We start from the raw sequence: 22,358 nt of genomic DNA on the forward strand, positions 1-22,358 counted from the left end.
CATTCCACTGTTTCAACACTTTGAAGGGGAAAAAAAAATCTGTAATCAAGACATCAGGCCTTCCTTCTGTCTGTCAGTTTTAGAATCAAACCTGTCTGTCCATCCGTCCATCCATCCATCGATTTATCTGTCTGTCCAGGCACAGTTGCTAAGTTGCATTTCAGCAAAAGGAAAAGTGGATAGGTGATAACTGTTGGATTGAGTAAAGGATATGTGTCTTTCTGTCCATTTCTGGCCAGCATTTGTCTGTGGATGCCAGAGTCTTTGAGGAAAGGTGAGCAGATGTGTCCCTGTTTGCTGGCAGATGAGTTCAGTGGAGATTAAGTTCTGGGATGCTCTAAAGTTACAAAAACTGTGTAGACAGGACTGGACTGGGTGTTACCTTACCTTTAAAGGCAAATAAGATAGATTTGCATTCTGTTCAAGAGGATTTTCTTAAACCCGAGATATCTGTGTAGCTGATGACCTGGTAGAAGTTACTCCTTTCCTCAGCTATGGCTGTATGATGACATCATTGCCTCATGGAGCCATGTTTGAGGGCAGATGTCTTTTTCGCCTAGACCAATCAGTTGTCCGTATGTTAATTACTTGGTCCTTCTAAGGAGGGTCTTGGTCTTTCTTGGCAGAATTTTGCCATTTCTTCAAACAAACTGTGCTGCCTCTGCTGGTGGGTAGCATGGAGATGGCCACCATCCACCAGGGCAGTTTAAGCGTCTGATTAGCCTGGTTGCTATGAGGACATTCTCTTACCATCGCCTGGGAGCCCAGTCTCTCTCTGTTTTGTTTCAGTTTCTCCTATTTTGATCCTTTTGTGTGATTTAGATGACTTATCTCTACATTCAAATGTCAGCTAAATGTCCCAGGTAAATAAATTAATAGTAGCCTTCAAATTAGGTCATTTTGGGCTGTGGGCAGCAGTAGTTTGAAGAAGCAGTAATGGAAGAAAGGAAAGAACAAAGAAACATGCTAAAATTGGTGTACAGTAAACCCTCAATTTAATGGACTTCGGATTTAATGGACTTCAGATTTAATGGATACAATTTCCAGTTTGTATGTTAATTTAAAAATGATTTTAACCAAGACTTGCTTATAATTAAATTAAAGGGTTTCTTTTGTTATCAATTCACTTATTTTTAACAAAATTTAGCAAATAGGCCGTATGTTGGAAAAACCACTGTAGTAATTTTGCTGCCATAAATATTACATATTTACAAGTATAGTCTACATCATTAAATCCAAGTCACCGCTCGTAAACAGTGTTGGGCGAATGATTAGCACCTGCTCACCCCGCATCGCACAAGGTGACTGGTTCTGAGAGAGGACTTTCTGCAGCAGTTTTAAGGTGTGCCAGGTGATGTTCCCACGCCCTGGCCGAGCATTTGTTTACTCACGGTGACTGGTGAATGCATGCATTTACTACACCTATTCAGTATTACATTTAAAATTACAGCAATGCATATAGAAGACTGTTCTGTGAAATTAAATTATTCATGCATATTTAATTTTTATTACACAAACCTGTACGTGAGTAAAAAAGGTAAACTAATTTGTCAAATTTTTAACATACACTTTCAAAAAACCTACTTTATTATATAATGGGCTTTCCGCTTTAATGGAACACCCCTTGCTCGAATTAGTTCATTATATTGAAGTTTTACTGTATCGTGAGTGCCAGGCACTGGACATTCTTAATTCTCAGGCAACCTTCAGGAGGTGGTATTATCTCTGTTTCTCAGATGAAAAAAAAATGAGGCTGAGTTGAATGCTGGAGTGCCAGAGCCTCTTTTCACTACACATGCTATGGCTTAAAAGTCTGGGGACGAAGATGGGCGGCTGGTCGGGAGACAGGAAGGAGGTATGCGCAGTGGGCAGGGCCCAGAGGAGCTGTGAGGGCCTAAACTAGCCGGGACTTTGCAGGATCTTTTGAGCTCTCAGGCTTAGAAGCCACCCTAGTCTCCTGGGCTGGAATATAGGCTCTGTGTCTTGATCTCATTTTAGACAAGATATCCTGGTTGAAAATAGAGCTGTTTTCTTTCTGACCAACTGAAAAAGATTATTTAACTAGCAAGATAGACTTGAAGAGTAAGGTGTGGCTGTATAAACTTGGTAGCTTGTTTTTATTTGAAGATCAATGAGAAATTGAGGCATGTTTTCATTGAGCTAATTAATGCTTTCTGAGTACACTCTGTCTGGCCTGAGGTTGGTGATATGTGTCAAAGACTTGAGCCAGGCTCTGAAGGAAGGCTGGTGAGGCTTTGACTCAGTGGGTCTCAGGAAGAGGGCCATGGTCGGTGGTAGCCCAGGTTTGGGGTGGAAGTGTAGGGAGGTTCTTGAGCAAGTGCTAAGGGCAGACTGCAATGGTTGGTTGTGATAAGAGGGGCCTCCCCTGACTTGGGCTTTAGGGAAGCTGCCAGCCTTCACTCTAGGTGAGCCGTGCTGGAGGGGCGGACTCCCATCTGTCTCTGAATGGCTGTGTGAGTCTCTCTGCTGAGCTGGTCTGCTCGTCTGTGCTACAAATCACTTCACCAGCTCCTTTGCTAATGAATGCCAACTGGGCTTCTGCTGGGGCTCAGTGGGTGTGGGAATGGATGCAGAATCCTTGTTAGGGGAAGATATTCCTCGCTCACCCCAAGTCGTCAGTATCCTTGGCAACTGGCCTTTTTCTGATTACCTGCCATTTCCTGGAGGGGAGCAAGAGGAAGGAACTTTCTTTTAAACCCAGGTTGTAGGAGGTCTAGAGCAGGGACCTGTGTTGAGGACGACTGAGTGCCTGCCAGTGTAGGGGCCAATTAGCAAAGCTCTCCCCCAGTCACCACTGCCTGTCCTGCCCTCGATCTGGAGAATGCATACGTAGGTCATTCCCACGGCACAAACAGAAACGGAAGCCCAGAGACCTCCAAACCACCTAGCTTGTTTGTGGCACATTTTGTGGCTCCCAATTAGTGAGTTTTTAACCACGGAGAAGAAATAACATTCTTCTACTGTTTTTAAGTTAACAGAAGCACTTTCTTAGGGATGGGATTTGAGTTCCACCACGGTTGTGGGATCTAGAAATTTCCTTTTTACAGATGAGGAAATGGAGGCTTAGACAAAATAACTTGCCCTAAATTATCCAGCTGGTAAGTGGCCAGGCCCTCCCATTGGGATTGCTCTGTGCCAATACTGTGGTGTGCATTACTGGTCCAGACTGCAGCCTGTCCTGATTCCCAAGACCCCTTGGCAAGTCTCCTCTCCCAGGATGTATCACTTTACCTCTCTAGGTTTAAAATAAAACAAGCAGAAGCCAACTCACTTCTTGCCTCCGCCACCCCTTTTGGGAGAAAAAAGAATCCAGACGCCAGGCTCAACTATGTGCTTGCTTGCTCCTGGACTGGTCGGTCTCAGGCCAAGAAGCCTGTGTGGGGTGTTTTGTTTTGTTGGTGCCAGCCGCACAGTTGGGTCTACTTCCACCGACGGCCTTTTTGTGCTGTAACTAAACCAGCACCTGCCATGGGGAGCCCAGGCTTGGACGGCAGAGGGACGGCTGCTGGAGTAGACTTGTGCTTTCTTGTTTTGGCTTCCTCCGCGATTCTGGGGGCTGACATTTGCTCCTGGCTAGGTTTTTCTTATGTGCGTGCACTAACCAAACGGGCCACCTTCACAGGAACACGCTTCCCAAGTGCTCTGATGCTGGGCTCTCTTTGGACCTTTCCATCATAGAGCGTCAGAAATTGCTCAGCTTGCCTATATCCTTCATGCCCGTGGAGGCTACCGGACCACAGTGCCCGATGAACTCAGGACGGCTGATGGAGCCTTGGGAGCAGGTGTGGTGAGAAGCACACTCCATGTTACAGAGTGTTTAAGCAAGAAGCCAACTGTTTGGCTGGTACAGAGGAATTTTTTCCTACGGAATGTCAGTGTGGACGGAGCGCTGGTGTGACTCTTGACATTGACAAAATCACTTCTCTCCTCTTGGGCAGGTGGATTTATTGGGAAACATTCACTGTCACCTGGTCCTGTGTACCAGGCTCTGTTGTGGGGGAAAGGGAACAGAGAAAATAACAAGATTTTCAGCTTAGACAACTGAGTAGCAGGTGAGAGCACAAGACGGGGAATGGTGTGCAGGCTCCCACTCAGTCCTGGAGAGGAGCCAGGCCTGTGGAGAGACGGACACGCAGCGAGAGTCAGAGGAGCTCTGGAACGTGGTGAGATTTTAAGACAGGCATGGCCTTCTGGGGACAGCATGAAGGTCCTTGTCAGCATGTTAACCACCCAGCCCTTTTGTCTTCTGGACCGAAAGTATGTCACTCACCGGTGACTGGCTGGGCGCTTAATGTGTTAATGGAAGGGTTAAGTAGCAGGTGGGATGTAGAGAGTAGGGCCATTTGGTGAAAGGCCCTGGCTATGCCCTTCAGTGATTACCATCTTCCAAAATGGTGAGCATTCTGGAGAGTCGATTTGGAAGGATTAGAGGCAGAAGGCAGAGGCTGTTGCAGATGCCCAGGTGAGGGACGGAGGAGGCTGGCTGAGGCCACACAGGGGAGCAGAGGCAGAAATGGTGTCTCTTCATAGGCCAGGTTCTCTCATGGACCGAGCAGAAAGGTAGGCTTGGCAGCACCCAGCCCCGGGCCAGGGAACCATGTCCAGGGGAGCAGGTGCCTGCCCAAGCATTTTTCCAGAGCCACTTGTCACTCGGTGACGGGACCCAAGATGGGGAAGGTGAAGCAGGAAGATGCTGACAAGGCAGAAGGGAGTGCAGGGGAAGGAGTTGGAACGTAGGAAGGGCCATCTCCATTGGGCCAGGAGTGGGGTTGCTCTCTTGGAAGTGTATCTTTTAGCAACCGGTAGACAGGTTTGCAGGCTGGTCAGTCAGCATCTTACTCTTTGCCTGAGTTTCTGCTCTGCTGGGCTCACCAGTCTAAGGGAATGACAGGTACTGGGCATTGGTTCACACAGGAACCTTGTGCTTTTTAAAAAGTGACATTTTTGGTCTCTTTGCCAGGACATGGGCTGGAGCTCATTTAATTCAGCATCTGTAGGACATGGTCTTCAGCCAATGGGAAGGTGTCGACTTGTTTTACAGGGTGCTTTAAGGAGGGAAAGAATGTGAAATGGTACAGTTACTGGAGGGTTTGCTGTGGGCCTCAGGTCTGTGTCTATCTTGGATTCATCCTGGACAGGTGGGCAGGGAGAGCTGAGGAGTCAGGGTGGGTGTCTGCCCTCTATTTCTGTCGCTCTTTGGGACATAGGGCTGGAGGCAGCTGTGGTTTGAGTCTTTAGGTCCGAGCTATGAAAGGTCACTGGTGCACTGATATGCTGATCCCATTAGCCTTTGGGGGTAGCCAGGTGTCTGACTACAAGAGGCCTTTTTGTTTACTCCCCTGGGCCACATGATATCGTCTCTTCTTTTAGTATCTCAGTTTGGAAACATATGGGAACACTGCTTTTAGACATGGTTTTGGAAAACTTTTTCTATAAAGGGTCAGACAATAAACCTGAGGTCTTGGGAACCATTCGCTGTTGGAGCTATGCAGCTCGGCCTTTGTAGCAAACGAGCCTGGCTGTGGCCCAACAAATCCTACTTACAACAGAGGCACTGGTTGCTTTTGGCTCTTACACTGTAGACACCCTTTGGTTTAATTCTGATAGGGAACTTCCTGCCCTCTGCTGGGACTTACCCAGCTTCCTACAAAGGCTTCCTGAACACCTGATCCGAGTGCGCACTGAGGACGAGGAGGGTGAGTCTTTGCCCCTGAGAATCGCAGGTTTTAGGTGAGAGGTGGGCAGTGACGGCTCCAGAGAGAAGGGCCAGGCTGAGTCAGGAGATCAGACTGTCCAGTCACCGGCGCGTTGGTGCAGCCTGTGAAGGACTGGGTGTTGGGCTTCATTCTGCAGGTGGTGGGGAGCCAGTCTGAAAGGTTGTGCTCAGGACCGTCAGGTGATCACAGATGCACTTTTGAAACATCACTCTGGTCGTGGTTTCCAACGCTATCTTTTAGTTTAGTATGGACATTTCAGCCCAGGGTTTGGTTACTGTCATCACCGGAGCAGGAAAGTGGCCCAGAGTTGCAGGGCGGTCCTGGCCACGGGCTTTAGTGGGCTAGAGTGGCACACTTCTCAATAGGCAGAGAATGAAAGTCTGTCCCAGTGCTGTGGTGTGTGGACAAAAGTATCTAGGGAAGCCCATCCCTTGCTTCAGATGGAGTTATGTGGCAAGAAAGCTTAAAGCTTCAAGAAGCTGATTCGCACCCACTGTGCATGTAGCTAGGCCTGCGACCAGCACAGAGAGGGTGGTGTCTGTACAAACTACTGCGGCAAGGTGCGTGTGTGCAGGTTGAAGCAAGTGCTGCTCAGGTGGATCACAGATGGCTCGAGGCCGAGGCACACTAGACCTGGTGCTCACTGTAGTTGGGGTGGCAGAGAAAACCCTAAATGTATATAGTGCTCTCTACTCCTAAAGTATTCTCCCTCAGAGAGGTTTCTAGGCAAGTAAATTGAACTGCCACCATTGCCCTTTAATGGGTACTGGAATGGGGGGTGCTTTATGTGTGGTGACAGGAGCTGTCATGAAAGGAGACCTAATAGCAGTGCCTGCAGATACTGTTTTATTGAATCCTCAACAGGCCTGTGGCAGTAGGTGAGGAGCCTCGGAGAGGGAGGTGGCTCTCCCAGTGCAGCCTGCAGACACACTGGTCCTCTGGCCAATCAGGTACACTTGTCAGTGGGTGGCCTTCCAGGCCCTGGGAGGGTGGTAGGATGTCTGGGTAGGAAACCACTGAACACTTGGGGAACTGGATGCTGGGAGTGCAATAATGCTTGGGGATGTGCCTCTTGAATTTTGCTGCCCGGTCTTATCTTTGAGCAGCACTCCTTGTGTTTTCTAAAGGCGTTTCTGGGCTCGTGGGAGAGAGAGGTGAGGCTCTCATCAGGCAGCTCAGCCTGTGCTGTGGTTCTGGAGTGTGAGGCCCACACCTCATTTTCCTGCTTAGGGAAGCAGATGGTGGTCAGAATGGTTTTTTTCCTGCCTAAATATTTCTGCTGTTCTGAGATGTCAGGTTTGTTTTGTTCATGGCAGTGAATTTAGGGCTAGCAGTTTAGAAGTATGCAGCCTCTTTCCCCCTCCTCTGGGCTGAGCACTGCTCCCATCCTCAAGAACTGGGTTCCTGCTGCCATAAACACCCCTCGGACTTAAGACAAGCACTTTGGTTTGGTGGGTCAGTAGCCAGACACCCTGACATGTTCTCTCACCTGACGAGCCACCACTAGACACATCCGTTTCCCTGGCCATGAAGGCTTGTACCACAACTTCGTGTAAGGGACCACGTGCATGGCCTGTTCCCTTGCTCACTTAATGTGGTTGTTTCTCAGCAGGGGGCCCTGCCATGGCTCTGTGGGAGGTGGAAACAACTTTTTGTGGAAACAACTGGGGAGCCAAACTGCAGGCATCCTCAAAGCCTCTAATCAGGGGTCCGTCCTTTCTGCATCTCCCCGGAATCCAGGCTGTCTTGTGAGCTATCTCCAATCTCCAGCCAGACTTCCTTTCCAGGGGCTTGAAATGGGATTCTCCTCCCTGCTTCTGTCCTTGTCTCTCTTCTAATGAGTCATGAGCCACCTTCCTTGGCAGATTTCAGCCCTTAGCAGTGTTCACTGTTTTCTCGGAACTCAGGCCTTGCATCAGGGGCATCTGTTGTTGGTCTGTTGTGAACCCTCGGTCTCTGTAAGGGGCTGGTTGGGTCCTAATGAGGGGGAGGGCACTTTGAGGAAAAGTGGGGCTGGGCTTGGTCCAGCCTATCAGCCTCACACCCTGCGCATCCTGGTCTGGCCTCTAAGACTTGCTTCTTGCCCACTCCATGCAGAACTCCTTGGGGAAAAGGCAGCCAGTCTAGACCTGAAGCTCTGGGCTGTTCTAGAAGAGGCTTGCTTGCCTCACAAAAGCAGTAAGGTGCTCAGCCCCAGGGGTGGGGGTCCTGGAGAAGACTGAGCAGTTACCACATGACACTGGGCTCCTGGCTGTAGTTTACTCTCACTCTGGTCTGGTGGTGGCCAAGGCAATTTTAGTAATCTTATTTAAAATACCTATTTATTGTGTGTGTAAATAGTATAATTTGCAGTGCAAAGCCCTTGGCAATAACTTTGTTGTGTATTATGTTAAAAAAAAACACTGAAAATCGCGAGCACCACGGATTGTCTTTCCCCTTGGGGCAGTGGTTACATGTAGGACTCTGAACTTGAACCCTTCGGCACAGCTGAAGCAGCAGCCTGCGTGTGTGGACTGTCAACAGTGCCTCGTCCAGAGATGCCTGCCCTTCATCCACAGGGACTCTGTGCCCACTGACTGTGTTGGACTCTGCATAGACTGACCCTCTCGTCTGGCTGCTGCAGTCTGCCGGAATGCCCTGACATGTTGCATTTTCCCCATTTGGATGAATAAAAATAAAAGCTTCTGTCTTAAGCAGGGCCTTCTCTGGTTAAACGAAGGTGCTTTGATAAAAAGGGCCAAGTGCACAACAAATTTCCTGGCACTTAGCAGAGAGAACCATGAACAGGAAGATCTTGCCACATGGACTGAACCAGAGTGCTAACAGTACAAAAACTTCACACAACCTCAAACTGTAACCCAGCTCTGTGAGTGGTGAGGTACGGATGCCAAATCCTAAACCTCAGCTGACCAGGTATGTTTCACATCCCTGGCTTAATCCTCATACCTGCTCCCCAGGACTGGACGTGCCCAAGGGAGTAGAGCTTCTAAATGGCAACAGCAATCGGAAGGCAAAGCTGAAGGTCTTCCTGCTGCTGCCCCGGGTAAGCCAAGAGCTGTGTGGAGAGGCACTGGGTGTTTCTGCTTCATCTTACAAACTAAAGGCCCGCCCTCTCCCCCGGCACTCCATCGGTTTGGGTTTGGATTTACAACCATGCTAGAACTGACGGGCCAGACCCCTGCTCCCACACTTTCTTGCTCTTGGGCCCTGAAAGATGGAGGTGACGGTACCTGGTAGAAATCCCAGCCTTTCACCTTTACTGTCAAATCTGCGAATAACATTACTTAACTCGGCAAAGCTTAGCAAGAGTTCGGTAACCCTGAGGAGACGGGCATTGAGCCCACTGCAGAGATAAGGAAAAGTTCACTGAAGTATGCTATCTGGAGGGACGTGCTCAGAGCTTATACCCCTGCTGCCCACTGGGAGTTAGAGACGTGAGTGTACATCCTAGCCATGTTGCCTGGGCCAGGAACCAATGTCTTCCTGACTCCTCTGCCCTTCCCCCTGGCATATCTCTGACCAAACGAAGCATTATAATCCACACATCCATTACACAGATGACCATACAGAGTCCCAGAGGCCAAGCAACTCCCCTGGGCCCCATGTCCTCTCTGTACAGACTCCGGTTTTCACCTCTGTTGGGGTATGGATTTTTCTCTCTTTCACTGAACCCTCTCTGCTCACTTGTGCCACTGGGACGTGGGCAGAATTCAGAGTGGATGGGGCAGCAGTACTCCTGGGAGACTAAGGCAAATGCCGCCTATCTTTCATTCTGAGCTGCCTCTCCCTCCCCCATGAGTTATTAACAAGGCTCCAGATCCGCTCAGCAGGGCCCACTAGCTGTCCACTCAGCCTGTCATGTATTTTCATACCTTGTGATTAGTCCCAAGGTCACCATCAAGGAAGAACCATGGCCACAGAACCAGGATCTGAGTTGACGAGCATGAAGCCTAATGGTCTTCCTACCACAGTTCCCTCCAACCACCACCTTTCCCCCACTTCCCTTCACAGCCAGGCTTAAAATGTACACTTTCTTCTCTGCTCCCTCCACCCCACCCCACCCTAAGCATCAATGACTCCCCAGTCATCCAATCCAATCAGCCTTTCCGGTCCTGCCATCACTCCCAGGTAGAGCTTGCTAGTTCTTTAGGCCCACAGCTGTGTCCCTGCTCCTTGTCCTTTCTCTTCCCCGCTGACCCTAATCCTGCCCTTGCTTAAGTGGAACATCCCCTGGGCACTTGCTGCCTTCCTAGCTTCACCTTACATGCCAGAACAAGATTGTCAACCAGGGGAACTCCTCCCCCTACCCTGGGCGCATATGGCAGTATCTGGAGACATTTTGGTTATGACAACTGGTGGTGGTAGGGTGTGCTATTGGTATCTAGTGAGCAGAGGCCAGGGATGCTGCTAACCTTCCTGTGACACACAGAACAGCCCCACAACAGAACTGCCAACAGCCTCTGCTGTGGTGGCACCGCCCACACAGTTCCTGATGTGTCGGTTCTGGACATCTCCAACTTCTATTTCCCAGGTGAGCTCCAATCCATACATTAAAAGCTCAATTTATCTTCCTGGTGTTTCCTCCCCTTTTTCTCATCAAGTTTTGACTTTCTGGGCTTATCACCTATCTTGAGACTAAATTTCTTTGAAAAGCAGGGATGGGGAACATCTGGCCTGCAGTCTTTGATCATGAGGCCCATGAAATCATTTGGTCTGGCCCTGCCAAGGCATTAGGGCAGTGATGGCGAACCTATGACATGCGTGTCAGAGGTGACACGCGAACTCATTCTTTTGGTTGATTTTTCTTTGTTAAATGGCATTTAAATATATAAAATAAACATCAAAAATATAAGTCTTTGTTTTACTATGGTTGCAAATATCAAAAAATGTCTATATTTGACACGGCACCAGAGTTAAGTTAGGGTTATTCAAAATGCTGGCACACCAAGCTCAAAAGGTTCGCCAACACTGCATTAGGGATTAATCAAATGTTTGACCAAATATAGCAGGCCAATTTTTAAGGTGTAATTTTCTATGGCCCTGGAATGATGTTATAAATATCCAAATGGCCCTTGCCACCTGGGCCTGGACCTACCTGCTGGCCCGGTCTCACCTCCCATCATGCTGTCTTCATCAGACCACAGTGCTCAACACTGTCTTCTTGCTCCAGAGTCCAGCACTTCCCCTCGCTGTCAGTGCAGGAAACTCCCCTTGCCAATGCATACCCCCTCCCTGTTCTCACAGGACCCCATACACCTGCTGCCGGTGCGGGTGGGTCTCACGTAACTAGGGGACCTCCCAGAAGAGGACTCCTTCTGAGGCACGTTAGGCCTCTGTGCCGAGGCGTACTGGTGTTTGGACTCCTTTGTCTGGGCCAGGGCATAGCTGCAGAGGTGAGGATTGCTACTGAATCCCTAATTCCTGGTCACTGAGACCCCTGGGAGTGGAAAAGCCGAGAAAAGGCTGTCCTGGATTCTTGCCCAGGGTGGCCAGGCGTGTGGAAATACACCCGCCGGCCTGTGAGAGGCAAAGGGAAAGAAACCACTATGCTCTGCCATGGCCCAGGCCCTTGCCCAGCTTCAGGGGGGCTCACTCACCACCTTCCCTTCTTTGTGGCCTGCATCTCAACCCACTTCCTCCAAAGCCTGGGTGTAGTAGCTGAGGTCCTGGAGGGCAGGCAGGCAGAGAGGGGAGCACTGTTCTTCTTCCTGCTGCAGAGAGGGGGTGGGGCGGTAAGGAAGGCAGGGTATGGGAGCCTCATCCCCTGGTGTGGGGTGGCTCCCAGTGAATAGAAAGCAACTTTTTCAAGCTGGCTGTCCATGCTACCCTTCTGAGTTGCAGCAGAGCAGACCTGGAACTCAGGTCATCTGCCTACCTTTCTGCTCTTCAGCTGTTTCTCCAGCACAATCACATTCTGGGCAGGAATTCACTCTTCCATCTCAGCCGGGTGAGATGCTTTTGTCTTTTAATTACACCCTTATGATTTCCCTAAACCTCGAACACACAAATAGTGCCTCGCCTATTTCTCAGCGGGGCAATGCTCACGATGAAGGCGGAGCCTGTGTCTTCTCACCCTATGGGCCTGACACCTCAGCTGCTTATAAAGGGTCTGAATGGAGGTATTTGACTTCTCTGATAGTGGGGGTTGGGGAGATGCTGCACGTGATAAAACTGGTTTTTACAAAGCAGTGCTGTTTGTACCAAAATATTTAATGAATATGCTGTTAAAATAAAACCAACGGAAGAAATAGTAATACAATTTTACTGGTTTATATTTCAATTCATAAAGTTAACACACTAAGACTACCCTAACACAATGTCCACGCACCTAGATTTAGACGGGCTTACAGCTGTTTTGGTAACTGAACAAGAAAGACACAAAGTGGTGGGGGGGGAGGTGGGAGGAGGGCTTGCCACTTGTTACCTCCACGTTAACACAGATGACCTCAGCAAGTGTCAGTACAGCCAATGGGCAATGGGAAAAGATACAAAACAACCCAAGTGTCTACATACAAACCAGCGCCTCTTGTAACCTACCACGCAGAGACGACGACGAACCATCTGCAAGACAGCCTGCCGGCACATCACTATAGAAATTAAAAGTCTGTGTTTGTTTGTTTAAAAAAAGGTGCTAAAACCTCCATTCCATAGTTTTGAAGCGAGAACTTGCAGCCCATTTAAACAGCGAGGTTTGCACCCAGCCACACTCCAGGGGAGGACACGGGCCAGCAGGATGGGGCCTGGGCGTCCCACATGTACATTTACACAGACACACACAGAGCTCAGTGTCCTCCTCACGTACACAATCTGTTGTGCAAAACACCTGGAATCTCGAAGTGAGGGAGCTTGTCACAATTCTCAGAACGGCAGGGAGGAGAGCAGAACCCAACAGACCTGGAGTGAAATTAAGTGCCCACATAACCACATAATTAAGTTGTGCAGATCAGTCCTAGTCTGGGATTTAAACACTGTCATTTGGGGGCATTGGGAAAAGATATTTTTTTATATATATACATATACACACATGACACATTGAGCAAAATAAGATTTGTCCACATTATGATTAATCCAGTCTCATGGTCACCTACCCCAGCCCTGTGAAGTCATTTTGGCAGCTAACACTAAAAAACAACAGGAACCATGAGAGTTGCATAGAATTGATCTGAGACGTGAAAAATGCCAAACCAAAACCTGTGCATCATATAGTTTAACAAAACTAGACTGCTTCACTGCACCCATGAAACCCTCCTCTTTAAAACAAAGTGCTTCTCCAATACCCAGAGGACCCTCTGCTGGCACTGACGCAGATAAGAATTACTGGAGTTCCTGATCCTCTGCCCCACCCCACCCAGCCACAGTATATATAACGTGTATTAAAAAAAAAAAAAAAAAAAGTTAAAGATTTAGAAAAAAAACCAACAGCCTGAAAGGGTTCCCCCCAAATCTGATCACGTCAGCTCAGCCTGTGGGCTGGGTGAGCCTGGGAGTCGCCCGGGAGTGATTTCCTAGAGCGTCCAGAGCAGCCGCTGGGCTAGCAGGCCTGTTAGTGTCAGTAGTTAGGAGAGCCTTACCCCAGAGGCGCCTGCTTCAGGAGCTCTGGGCCAATGACCTACCAATATGCTTCTAGGAATCTGACTTAGGTACATCTGGTCCTGGGACATGTCACAGAATCACACATCTGGCCAAAGAAGGCAACAAAAGGTGGTGTTTTCTGATGGTGTCTGGAGGCTGCAGCTGCTCTCAGCACGTCTATTTCCCTTGAACGCCAGTTGCTGTCTTTATGGAGCTCAGTGTTCGGTTAAACCACGTCTTCTTGGCTGCTTGTACCTCATTTAGGGCAAGGCCCAAATGGTGCTCCAAGTCCTGCAAGAGGAAGACTGCATGAGGATGCTGGCTCCAGTGCCGAAGACGCTGCCTCCCCAAGAGCTGAGCCAGGACAGGAATTCTGTCTATTTACTTTTGAGAGGCCTCTGGAAATTCCCCCGTCTCAAACTGACATGGAAAGAGCTGGAATGCCTAAAGCTGTTAAGCCCTCCTTGTTTCTTGCCTAGTTTATTAACACTGCCTCCTAAACAAACACCTCCCTCCCTTGTCCACCGCTGCACATCAGGCACACAGAGCTCATGCCTGGGTAAGGCTGCATCATGGACTTGCAGAAAGAATCTTACAGTCTACACTCCTGAGCAAGGCACTTGAGACGTCGGTCTGGGCCAACACGCAGGCTGTTTCAGATCAGCACCCACATCCACCCCTACTCCCTGGGGCTCCTTGCTGGGCAAGCCCACACCTCCCTGTGCTGCTCCCTCCCCCGGGAATGCCAATCTTCTTTCTCTTCTGTAGCTGCAACCTGTCCAATTCTTTGATCACAGCTCAGACACTGCTTGCCTGTCCTGGGCAGTCCCATGAGCCATGTCTTAGCTTTGCCGCCCCAGCATCGAGAACAGGGTCTGGCGAAGAGCAGGTACCCAGTGAATGTATGAGATGCGGGAGGCCCAGCCTAAGCTTGGTTCCTTGTGCTCAGCACTGGTGCTGACAGAACTAGCCAGACAGTATAAAGAGGACCAAGACCAGCCCCAATTCCTTCACCAGGAATGGAGGCTCGGATAAATTAGGTAACATGTCCAAAGTCACCAAGCTAGCTACGTGATGGGAGCTGGGACATAAGAGCCGGCATTTATGAAGCCCACACACACTGTGTAAACCCTTTCTATGCATTATCTCCTTGTCCTCACTCATCATCTCCACTTGCAGATGAGACTGGAATGTAGAGAGGTTACTAACTCAAGGTTGAAGACTCTGACAGTACAGCTGTGACTTGAAAGCACGTATTCTCTGCTCCACCAAGAAGCTCCCAAGCTTGGTAATTATCATTAGGGAAAAGGTCAATGCTTAGGACAGGCCACGTCAATATCCACTGGTAAATAACACGTAACGGGCTTCTTCCCGTGAGCATCATAGTCAAAGCTGACAAGAGAAAAGAGCCCCAACCCCTAAAGGTCATGCTGGCGTTCCCCACACCAGGACCCCTCTGGCCAGTCCGAGTCTCATGGCAGCAAGAGAAGAGGCAGCGCTTTGGTCCCAGGGCGGGGAGGTGGGGGGGTGCGTGCTGTTACCTGTATCTTACACTCGGCCTCCACCAGTTGCAGCTTGGTCTGGGCCAGCTCCAGTTCCATCTCTCGCAGCTGGTTCTTGAGCGTCTCCTTCTCCTCATCTGTGTCCTCATCTAAAGCTTCCTTAGCTGCGCTGACGCCCTTTATGCGCCCTTCTTTGTTGAAAAGCTCTCGGCAGCGCTCACAGTCATCTACTTTTTGCTAAAATTGAATGTCAGATGTAAAGAGACAAGAAGAGAACTGGTCGTTTAGAAAGTGTGAGCATCACCCTCCTGGAGCCGAGAGGTGACTTCTCAGTGGGCACCACAGCTTCTGAAAATCTGCCCCTGTAACCAGGTAGACGGCCTAGGGGAAAACCACCTGGCGCTGTACACTGAAAGCAGTAAAAACAGTCTGATGTCATGATCCGGTCAGTAACCATATCTAAGAACCTTGGCTAAAAAATGAAGCAGCAGTGACTAGATATGATTTATGTACAAGGATTTTCACTGCAGAATGAGAGAGAAGCTACCCAACACCTGGGAGAAACTCAATACACTGGGCTGTATTTATATAGTAAGTATGCAGCCTCTAAGTTTCTGAGGAATTTTTCATAACATGGTAAACAAAAAATGTATCTATAGTATGGTTAAAATATATTTTCAAAATATATTTTTTTTATTCATCAAAATAAGATGCCACTGACTATAAGAAACATCATCTTATGTTCTTCTAAGAAAACATTCTGCCAACTAAACCAAAACCTGCCCCGATTTCAGAGATGTGAGTGTGACTGCGTATCTTCGAATGAATGAAATTGTGTATGTTAAACAGAACGAAGACTGAAAGCATATACAACCAAGTGTGCATGATGGTGACGCTACCTGTGGATAACAAGACTGCAGGGGGTGACCAGCAGGCGTGGCTCAGTGCCTGAGCATCAACTAATGAACCAGGAGGTGATGGTTCAATTCCCAGTTGAGGCACATACCTGGGTTGCAGGCTCAATCCCCAGTATAAGGCATGCAGGAGGCAGCTGATGAATGGTTCTCTTTCATCACTGATGTTTCTCCCCCCACCCCCCCTTTCTCTCTGAAATCAATAAAAATGTATTTAAAAAAAGATTGTAAGAGGCTTTTTTCTTATATACTCTTCCAAATTTTCTGCAATGAGTTTTATTAGTTCTGGAATCAGACAACAAATTATATTTAAAAAATACCTACTGCTGGTTAAACACTTCTTGTCGGGGCTGGAAGTGTTTACTAAGATGACTCATCTTAGTAAAATTTGGTAAGTACTCTTCTACAGGTACAGCTTAAAAAAAGAAGCATCGTTACAAAAGCTCCCAATTGGCAACAACTACACTTTAAAAAGTCAAGTCGTCGTCGTGGCAGGTGGATCATTGTGACAGCAGAAGAAGTGTCCACGCAGGTGGGCGGGACAAGTCACACCGCAGTCCTGGCCTGCAGGCCCCACTGCTGCGCAGCATGCACTGCCCACGCGGCAGCACCGGAATCTAGAGCCGCCTGTTTTGCTTACAAACTCCCCGGAGGAGATGCTGTACACATTTATAAGGACAAGGACCTTGGATTTTGAGATCTAAAGCCAGAGCTCTTTGGGTCTCATCTGTATTCCCCTCCAGAGGACACAAGCACAGGATCAGCTGTCAACTACTGAGTCAGGCTGTGGTGTCAGCTTCTCTCACTTCTGAAATCAAAGTACTGCCCTTACTCAAAATGTGCAGTGCTGGTTACAGCCATAAACTGAGCTAGGTGCTATGAAATTTCTTTGAAAAAGGAAGACTTACCCGAATTTTCTCAATTTCCACTTTATTAGCTGTCTGCTGCTTCTCCAATCTTTCACTCAACTGAGAACAAATCTGAAGGAACAGACATGACATCAAATGAAAATCTGGAGCCACACCATCAGCTGCATACTCGGGGCTGGGTCCACACTCAGCAGGAGCCCCCTGCACCCACCAGCCTGGGACCTGCAGGCCCGTGAGCACCACCCGCGATGGCCACCGATTCTGCACCATGAAACACACATGCACAGAAGGTGCGACCTGCACCTGAAATGCTCCCAGGAACAGTGTGGCTTCACTTACAAGTGCCCACATGCATGCTGGGCACTCACTATGCCTGGTGCTCTACCCACACACTGAGATTGCAGCCCTTTCCCTTACTCTGCAGTTGACCAGCGAGGCAACGTGGCTGGGCGTGAAGTGACTGGTCAGAGCCGGAAGCTCTTGGGTGAGGAGGGGACACAGCCCAATCCCTGGTGCGTGGACCCACCTGCTTGTAGTCACCGATGATAGAACTGTTTTTTTTAATCTCAGATTCTGCCTTGTCGAGTTCCCGCCGACACATTTCTTTTAGCTGCGTACATGGAAGAGGCAGAAGTGAGTGTTTGAAGGGAAATATAAAGGGCTTCCCACCAAGTCCAGACCTGACTCTGCCAGGACCCTCCCTCCCTCCCTCCCGCTTACTTCTTGGCATCACTGACCCGTTTTCTTGATGCCAGGAGAGGGAGGGAAGAGTCAAAATGTCCCAAACACCCCACCCCACCCCACTCTGGGGTTTGCTGAAGCTTCTGCCTGAGAGCAACGCGGCCTGTGGGCCTGAGGAGGACACAGAGCAGCGATGGAGCTGGTGGAGTCCCACGGCCCCTCAGTAACTGACCTCCCGTCTGTGTAAAGTGCCGTCACCTCGCACCTCAGGCAGCCCTGTCTGAGACCAGGAGTTACCTTTATGGAAAACTGGGGGGAAAGGGACGGGGCTGGCCCCAGGGTACCCAGCACCCTAAGCTCTTCCTATGGTTGCAGGTCTGTCCCCCAGTGACTGGAGCTGGCTGCGGACAAGCCTTCCAGTTTGCTCTCGGAGGACATGTCAGTGGACAGGTAGAAGAGCCAGACATGTTAGGGTGTTGCTTTCCTTCTGCAGAGATGCTAACCCTATTGTTTGCCACTCAGATGTGGACACACAGGGGTTTCTCTTGCCTCACTGTGCTTTAATTATTAAGAATCATTACGCTTTACACGGTACATTAAAAAGGCTCACGGAAACTGAAGCCACCTGTCCCAGCTTCTCCAGTGCCAACAGGAAGCCTCCAGCCACACTCCCACCATCAAGTGTCCGCAGGACACAGAGGGCTATGGGCGGGCGAAGCTCCCTTACCTGAGCAGACTCCTCTTCCAGCCGTCTTTTCTCTTCTTCTGCATCAATCAACTTCTGTTTGGTCATAAGCAGCTCCTTATTCAGTGCATCTGCCTTTTCCTCAGCCTGAAACATTTAAGAGATGCTGTTAGTGACAAGAACTGAGAGCTAAAGGGTTCTGAATCACCCAGCACAATCCCATTTTAAGGGGAACTGTGATGGGGACAGGAGAGACAATACGCCCACGGTCGCCCGGAGACGAGGTTCATGCCCAAGTGCTGGCTCTGAGGTCGGGAAAGGCACTGGTCAGGAGCACAGCCTCGGCCTCAGGTAGCCTAGGCCCCATCCCATCGTTCCCTGACCACGTGCCCCTGGCCAAGTCACGGAAAGCCTGTCTGAGCCTCGCTCTGCATCTGAGGGACAAAGTGTGGGAAGGACTAAGCACAGTGTCCAGCTCAGTGACGGCAAACCTTTTGAGCTCGGCGTGCCAGCATTTTGGAAAACCCTAACTTAACTCTGGTGCCGTGTCACATATAGAAATTTTTTGATATTTGCAACCATAGTAAAACAAAGACTTACATTTTTGATATTTATTTTATATATTTAAATGCCATTTAACAAAGAAAATCAACCAAAAAAATGAGTTCGCCTGTCACCTCTGACACGCGTGTCAGAGGTTCGCCATCACTGCTCTAGCACATAGTAAACGCTCGGTAAACAGAAGCTGTCATAATCACTAATAGTTATAATAAATTCTGGTTTTCTTCCTCTAAACTCTCAGTATTTCCTCTGCTTCATCAAACAAGTTCCACAGTTTGGTCTCCTTGTCACCTGATAAAGGAAGCCACCCCTTTCCTGTTTTTATTCCATTAATGGCAATCCTCCACCCATTTCTCCCAAGACACACAAAGGTCTGGAAGGCAGACCTGTGGGTCCCAGTGAAAATGATATGAGTCCCCGACACGGACAGTCCCAGGACACCGAGGAATGAATGACTGTGGCAGCACAGAGGGCAGTGAGGGATATAGCAGTGCACACCATTTTCGCACACATTCGGTGGAGCAAGGGCCTCATGGGTCACAGACACGACTGGTACACTGTATCATGTAAGTTCCCTGTTAACCCTCAGCAGCCTGAGCCTCCTTCTAGAACATCAGGAAACCTATGAGCAGGAAAGTAATCTTAGGAGCCTGACAGGGAAACCTACCTAAGTCAGGTGCTGGTAAACTCTGGCTGATGCACCAAATCCACTGGTTCTTACAAATAAGGTTTTATCATAAGCAAACAGCCATGCTCATTCGTTTACTTACTATTGATGTGCAGCTAGTTCTGCACCAGTGGCAAAGCTGAAGAGCCATGACAGAGACCACGTGGCCCACAGAACCGAAGATATTTACTATCTATCCCTTTACCGAAAAAGCTTGCAACCTCTGATCTAAACCCTGAATGAGAGACTACACTTCTTCTAAGGGAGGCCTGTTGTTGAGAGAATGGACAAATGCCCGCCAGAAAAGCCATCACCTCAAACTCAAGATTGGGAGAAGCAAAGAAAGACGGCCTATCTGCCAACAGAAATTCCTGATGAAATCAAGCATCCTGGGCACCGGGCTTTGTTATAACCGGCAGTGCTCAGTCAACAGGCACAGAATATGCAAGAAACAAAGTCTCTTCTTGTTGTAGGGGGAGGTGAAGAAAATCATAGTGATTACATGCTACTGCCAACTGTGGCAGCATGAGAACGAGCCAGAAGCCTCTCAATCCAACAATGCTTGGGAGGAAGTTCAAGGACTGAAGGACGGTTTCCTGAGCTCATCACTGACCCCTGTGGGAAGAGGGGGAAGGAATGCTGGCAAGAGCTGTACCTTCAGAGGGTAACTAACCAGAACAACGAACACAGTAATTTCACGTGATTAAGGAGAAGTCAGTGTTGAACACAATCTCTCCCTGCAGCCGAGTCAGACTCACGTTATCCAGGTCCTTGCGCAGCGCGATCTTGCTGGTCACAAGCTCGTGGGCTAAGTCGTCATTTTCCTGTTCCAACCTCATGTTCGCTTCTTGTAAACGCCTGTTCTCCCGCTGAAAGATTAAAAGAAACCAGTTACAGACATAAATATCAGATGACAATGACAGTTTTTCAGGGCTAACCTTCAAAACTCCCTTGAGTCCTATGGAAATTGTGGGAGATGTAGCTGGTCCTAATGGGCTACCAATCAATAATTTCAGGAAAACTTAACTGAAAAGTGACCTCGTCAAGTAACTATGTCTTATTAACGGTGCCAAAATGCCACCGAACTGTAACAAACGAGGCCGCTCGTTTGAAGCAAAACAAACTTTTTCTTATTTGCAAACTCAAACTGAAACTTGAATCTAGAAACAGTAGCACTGAATTTTAAAAGGAACGCAACAAGGCTGTTGTTACAGGCACAATTATATGAAATGAAAGGCGAACCTCAAATCGTTCGATGGGGTCTTCCTGTTGGGCCTGCTGTTCCCTCATGGTGTGATATTCCTTTTCATATTTTTTCAGCTTCTTCTGACTAATCTGTAGGATAAACCACAGCATGAATTAAAAAGTATCAGAAAGGGGTGGGCGCTTCCGGGACTTCACTAAGGACAGGGCTGTCCCCAGTCACTATGAAAATGTTATTTTCTAATTTGGGAGGGAAATCAGCAGAATGGGGCACCGTCCAGGACCCAGAATTCTCACTCAATGGCTACTGTGTCCAGGGTTCTGTTGGGAGTAACTGGCTCACAGTTTTTACTAAGGGTTAGAAGGACCACCGACAGAGAGCTCTTCCTATCTGAGCCTGGGTCCCACTGTCCCTATCATCATCCCCATCCCCATCCCCATCTTACCTAGCACCCACCAGCATGGCTACAAGAGGCTTCAAATCTCTGCCCTCACGTACAGTATTCTTTATCCTCCTCCTCCTCATTTTATATACAACTTAACTGAGGTATAAGGAGGTTACGTACTTTGACCAAAGTCACTCAGTGAGGGGCTGGCAGATCTGGGATTTGAACCCAGGCAGCTCGACTCCACCCGAGGTTTAGCTACAGCCATCTCACTGTCCTACTACCTGTCAACTTTCCTCTCTACTAGCTCCTGTGCTATCAAACAGGCACAATTCTCTCTGTCCTTCAACACACAGCTCTGCTGACCACTCCACTTGGCTGCTCTTCTGCCCCATCAAACTACTGTCCTCTTTCTCTCAAGCTTTTTCTTACCAACAACCACGCCAACCACAGGTCTCTACCCGTCACTTCCACTGCTTCAGGGCCTCTCTTTAATCTAAGTCAAGCTCCGGCTCTAACTACTCTTTATAAAATATCCTTTTGAAGATCAGAGTGGTTTCTTGATTTCTTTTTCACTCCATCCAGTGCACTCTCTCTCTTCCCAACTAGATTTCAATCTCTTGACTTTCAGGCTTTACCATGACCAACCCGCTCCTCTCCTCTCGAGATCCTTTCTCCCTTCCTCTGAGCTCTCCTCCCGAACAGGCTGTTTCCCCTTTTACTCATTAACCCTTTTCTTTCTTCAATCTGGACCAAAACTAAGGGCATCCTCAAGACACAACCCTTAGTCTTTTGTTTTATTCCTTCCTCTAACCCACTAACCCATTCTCTTTGGTGTTTTTAAAATTATATTTTTAAGAATTATAAAATATAAGAAACAGAAAAGTGATAAAACAGGTATATGCAACTTAAGGAATGATTACAAGCTAACGCTCATCCCTTCCCAAAGCTTCAAGAATGAGCACCATGCTGCCTCACAAATCTCAGCTGCCAGTTTCAGGCAATGAGGAAACTGAGCTTGTCTAGTCCAACTTTTCTCATTTTACAGATGAAGAAACTGAGACCTACAGGGGATGGGACAGGCCCGAGTCTGCAGTGCCTCCAGTTCTTGGTCCCACCTCACTCGCGCTGCTGGTGTTCCCCCTCCCACCAACTCTAGGCCCCTGTGCTCCTCGAGATGTTGATGTCTGCTTCAACCAGAGCTGATCCTGGGGACTGGCTGCCGCCCAAGGCGAGGCCACCAAGCACACAGCACTGCGCCCTGGCTGCAGTTACAGAGATGTCCATTAAACACTTGCGGGTGAGGCTACAAGTGGGGGAGTGACATCTTTAAACTCAGATCTTCTGTGGTTTAAGGCCAATGCCGGGGTAAACTTTTATTGTATAATTAGAGGCCCCGGGGCATGAATTCATGCACAGGTGGGGTTGCTCGACCTGACTGGTGATCAGGGCCCACTGGGCCAGCCAGCTGGGGGGGAAGGGACCGAGGGAGGTTGGCCGGCTGCAGGAGGTTGGCTGTGGAGCACACCGACCACCAGGGGGCAGCTCCTGCATTGAGCGTCTGCACCCTGATGGTCAGT

At 48.8% G+C, this 22,358-nt stretch overlaps 2 protein-coding genes across 3 annotated transcripts in view; one reads left to right on the plus strand and one right to left on the minus strand.

The window, feature by feature from the left end:
- STRBP (spermatid perinuclear RNA binding protein) overlaps window positions 1-8,431 on the plus strand; it is a 72,286-nt gene extending 63,855 nt beyond the window's left edge. The window contains exon 18 of the transcript XR_001514710.1: window positions 1,737-8,431. The gene's annotated coding sequence lies outside the window, so the exon portion shown is untranslated. The remainder of the gene's footprint in view (window positions 1-1,736) is intronic.
- A 3,499-nt stretch (window positions 8,432-11,930) lies between these two features.
- The window catches only part of RABGAP1 (RAB GTPase activating protein 1), a 126,668-nt gene continuing 116,240 nt past the window's right edge, over window positions 11,931-22,358 (minus strand). For both annotated transcript variants that reach the window (XM_015567104.1, XM_006768604.2), the window contains exons 20-26: window positions 20,432-20,524; window positions 19,948-20,058; window positions 18,004-18,108; window positions 17,122-17,205; window positions 16,635-16,706; window positions 14,852-15,049; window positions 11,931-13,601 (exon numbers count right to left, since the gene is read on the minus strand). In XM_015567104.1, the coding sequence (XP_015422590.1) occupies window positions 13,488-13,601; window positions 14,852-15,049; window positions 16,635-16,706; window positions 17,122-17,205; window positions 18,004-18,108; window positions 19,948-20,058; window positions 20,432-20,524 (777 nt within the window). In that variant the 3' untranslated portion in view covers window positions 11,931-13,487. The remainder of the gene's footprint in view (window positions 13,602-14,851; window positions 15,050-16,634; window positions 16,707-17,121; window positions 17,206-18,003; window positions 18,109-19,947; window positions 20,059-20,431; window positions 20,525-22,358) is intronic.

Source organism: Myotis davidii, unplaced genomic scaffold, assembly GCF_000327345.1.
Source record: "Myotis davidii unplaced genomic scaffold, ASM32734v1 scaffold142, whole genome shotgun sequence".
NCBI lineage: Eukaryota > Metazoa > Chordata > Mammalia > Chiroptera > Vespertilionidae > Myotis > Myotis davidii.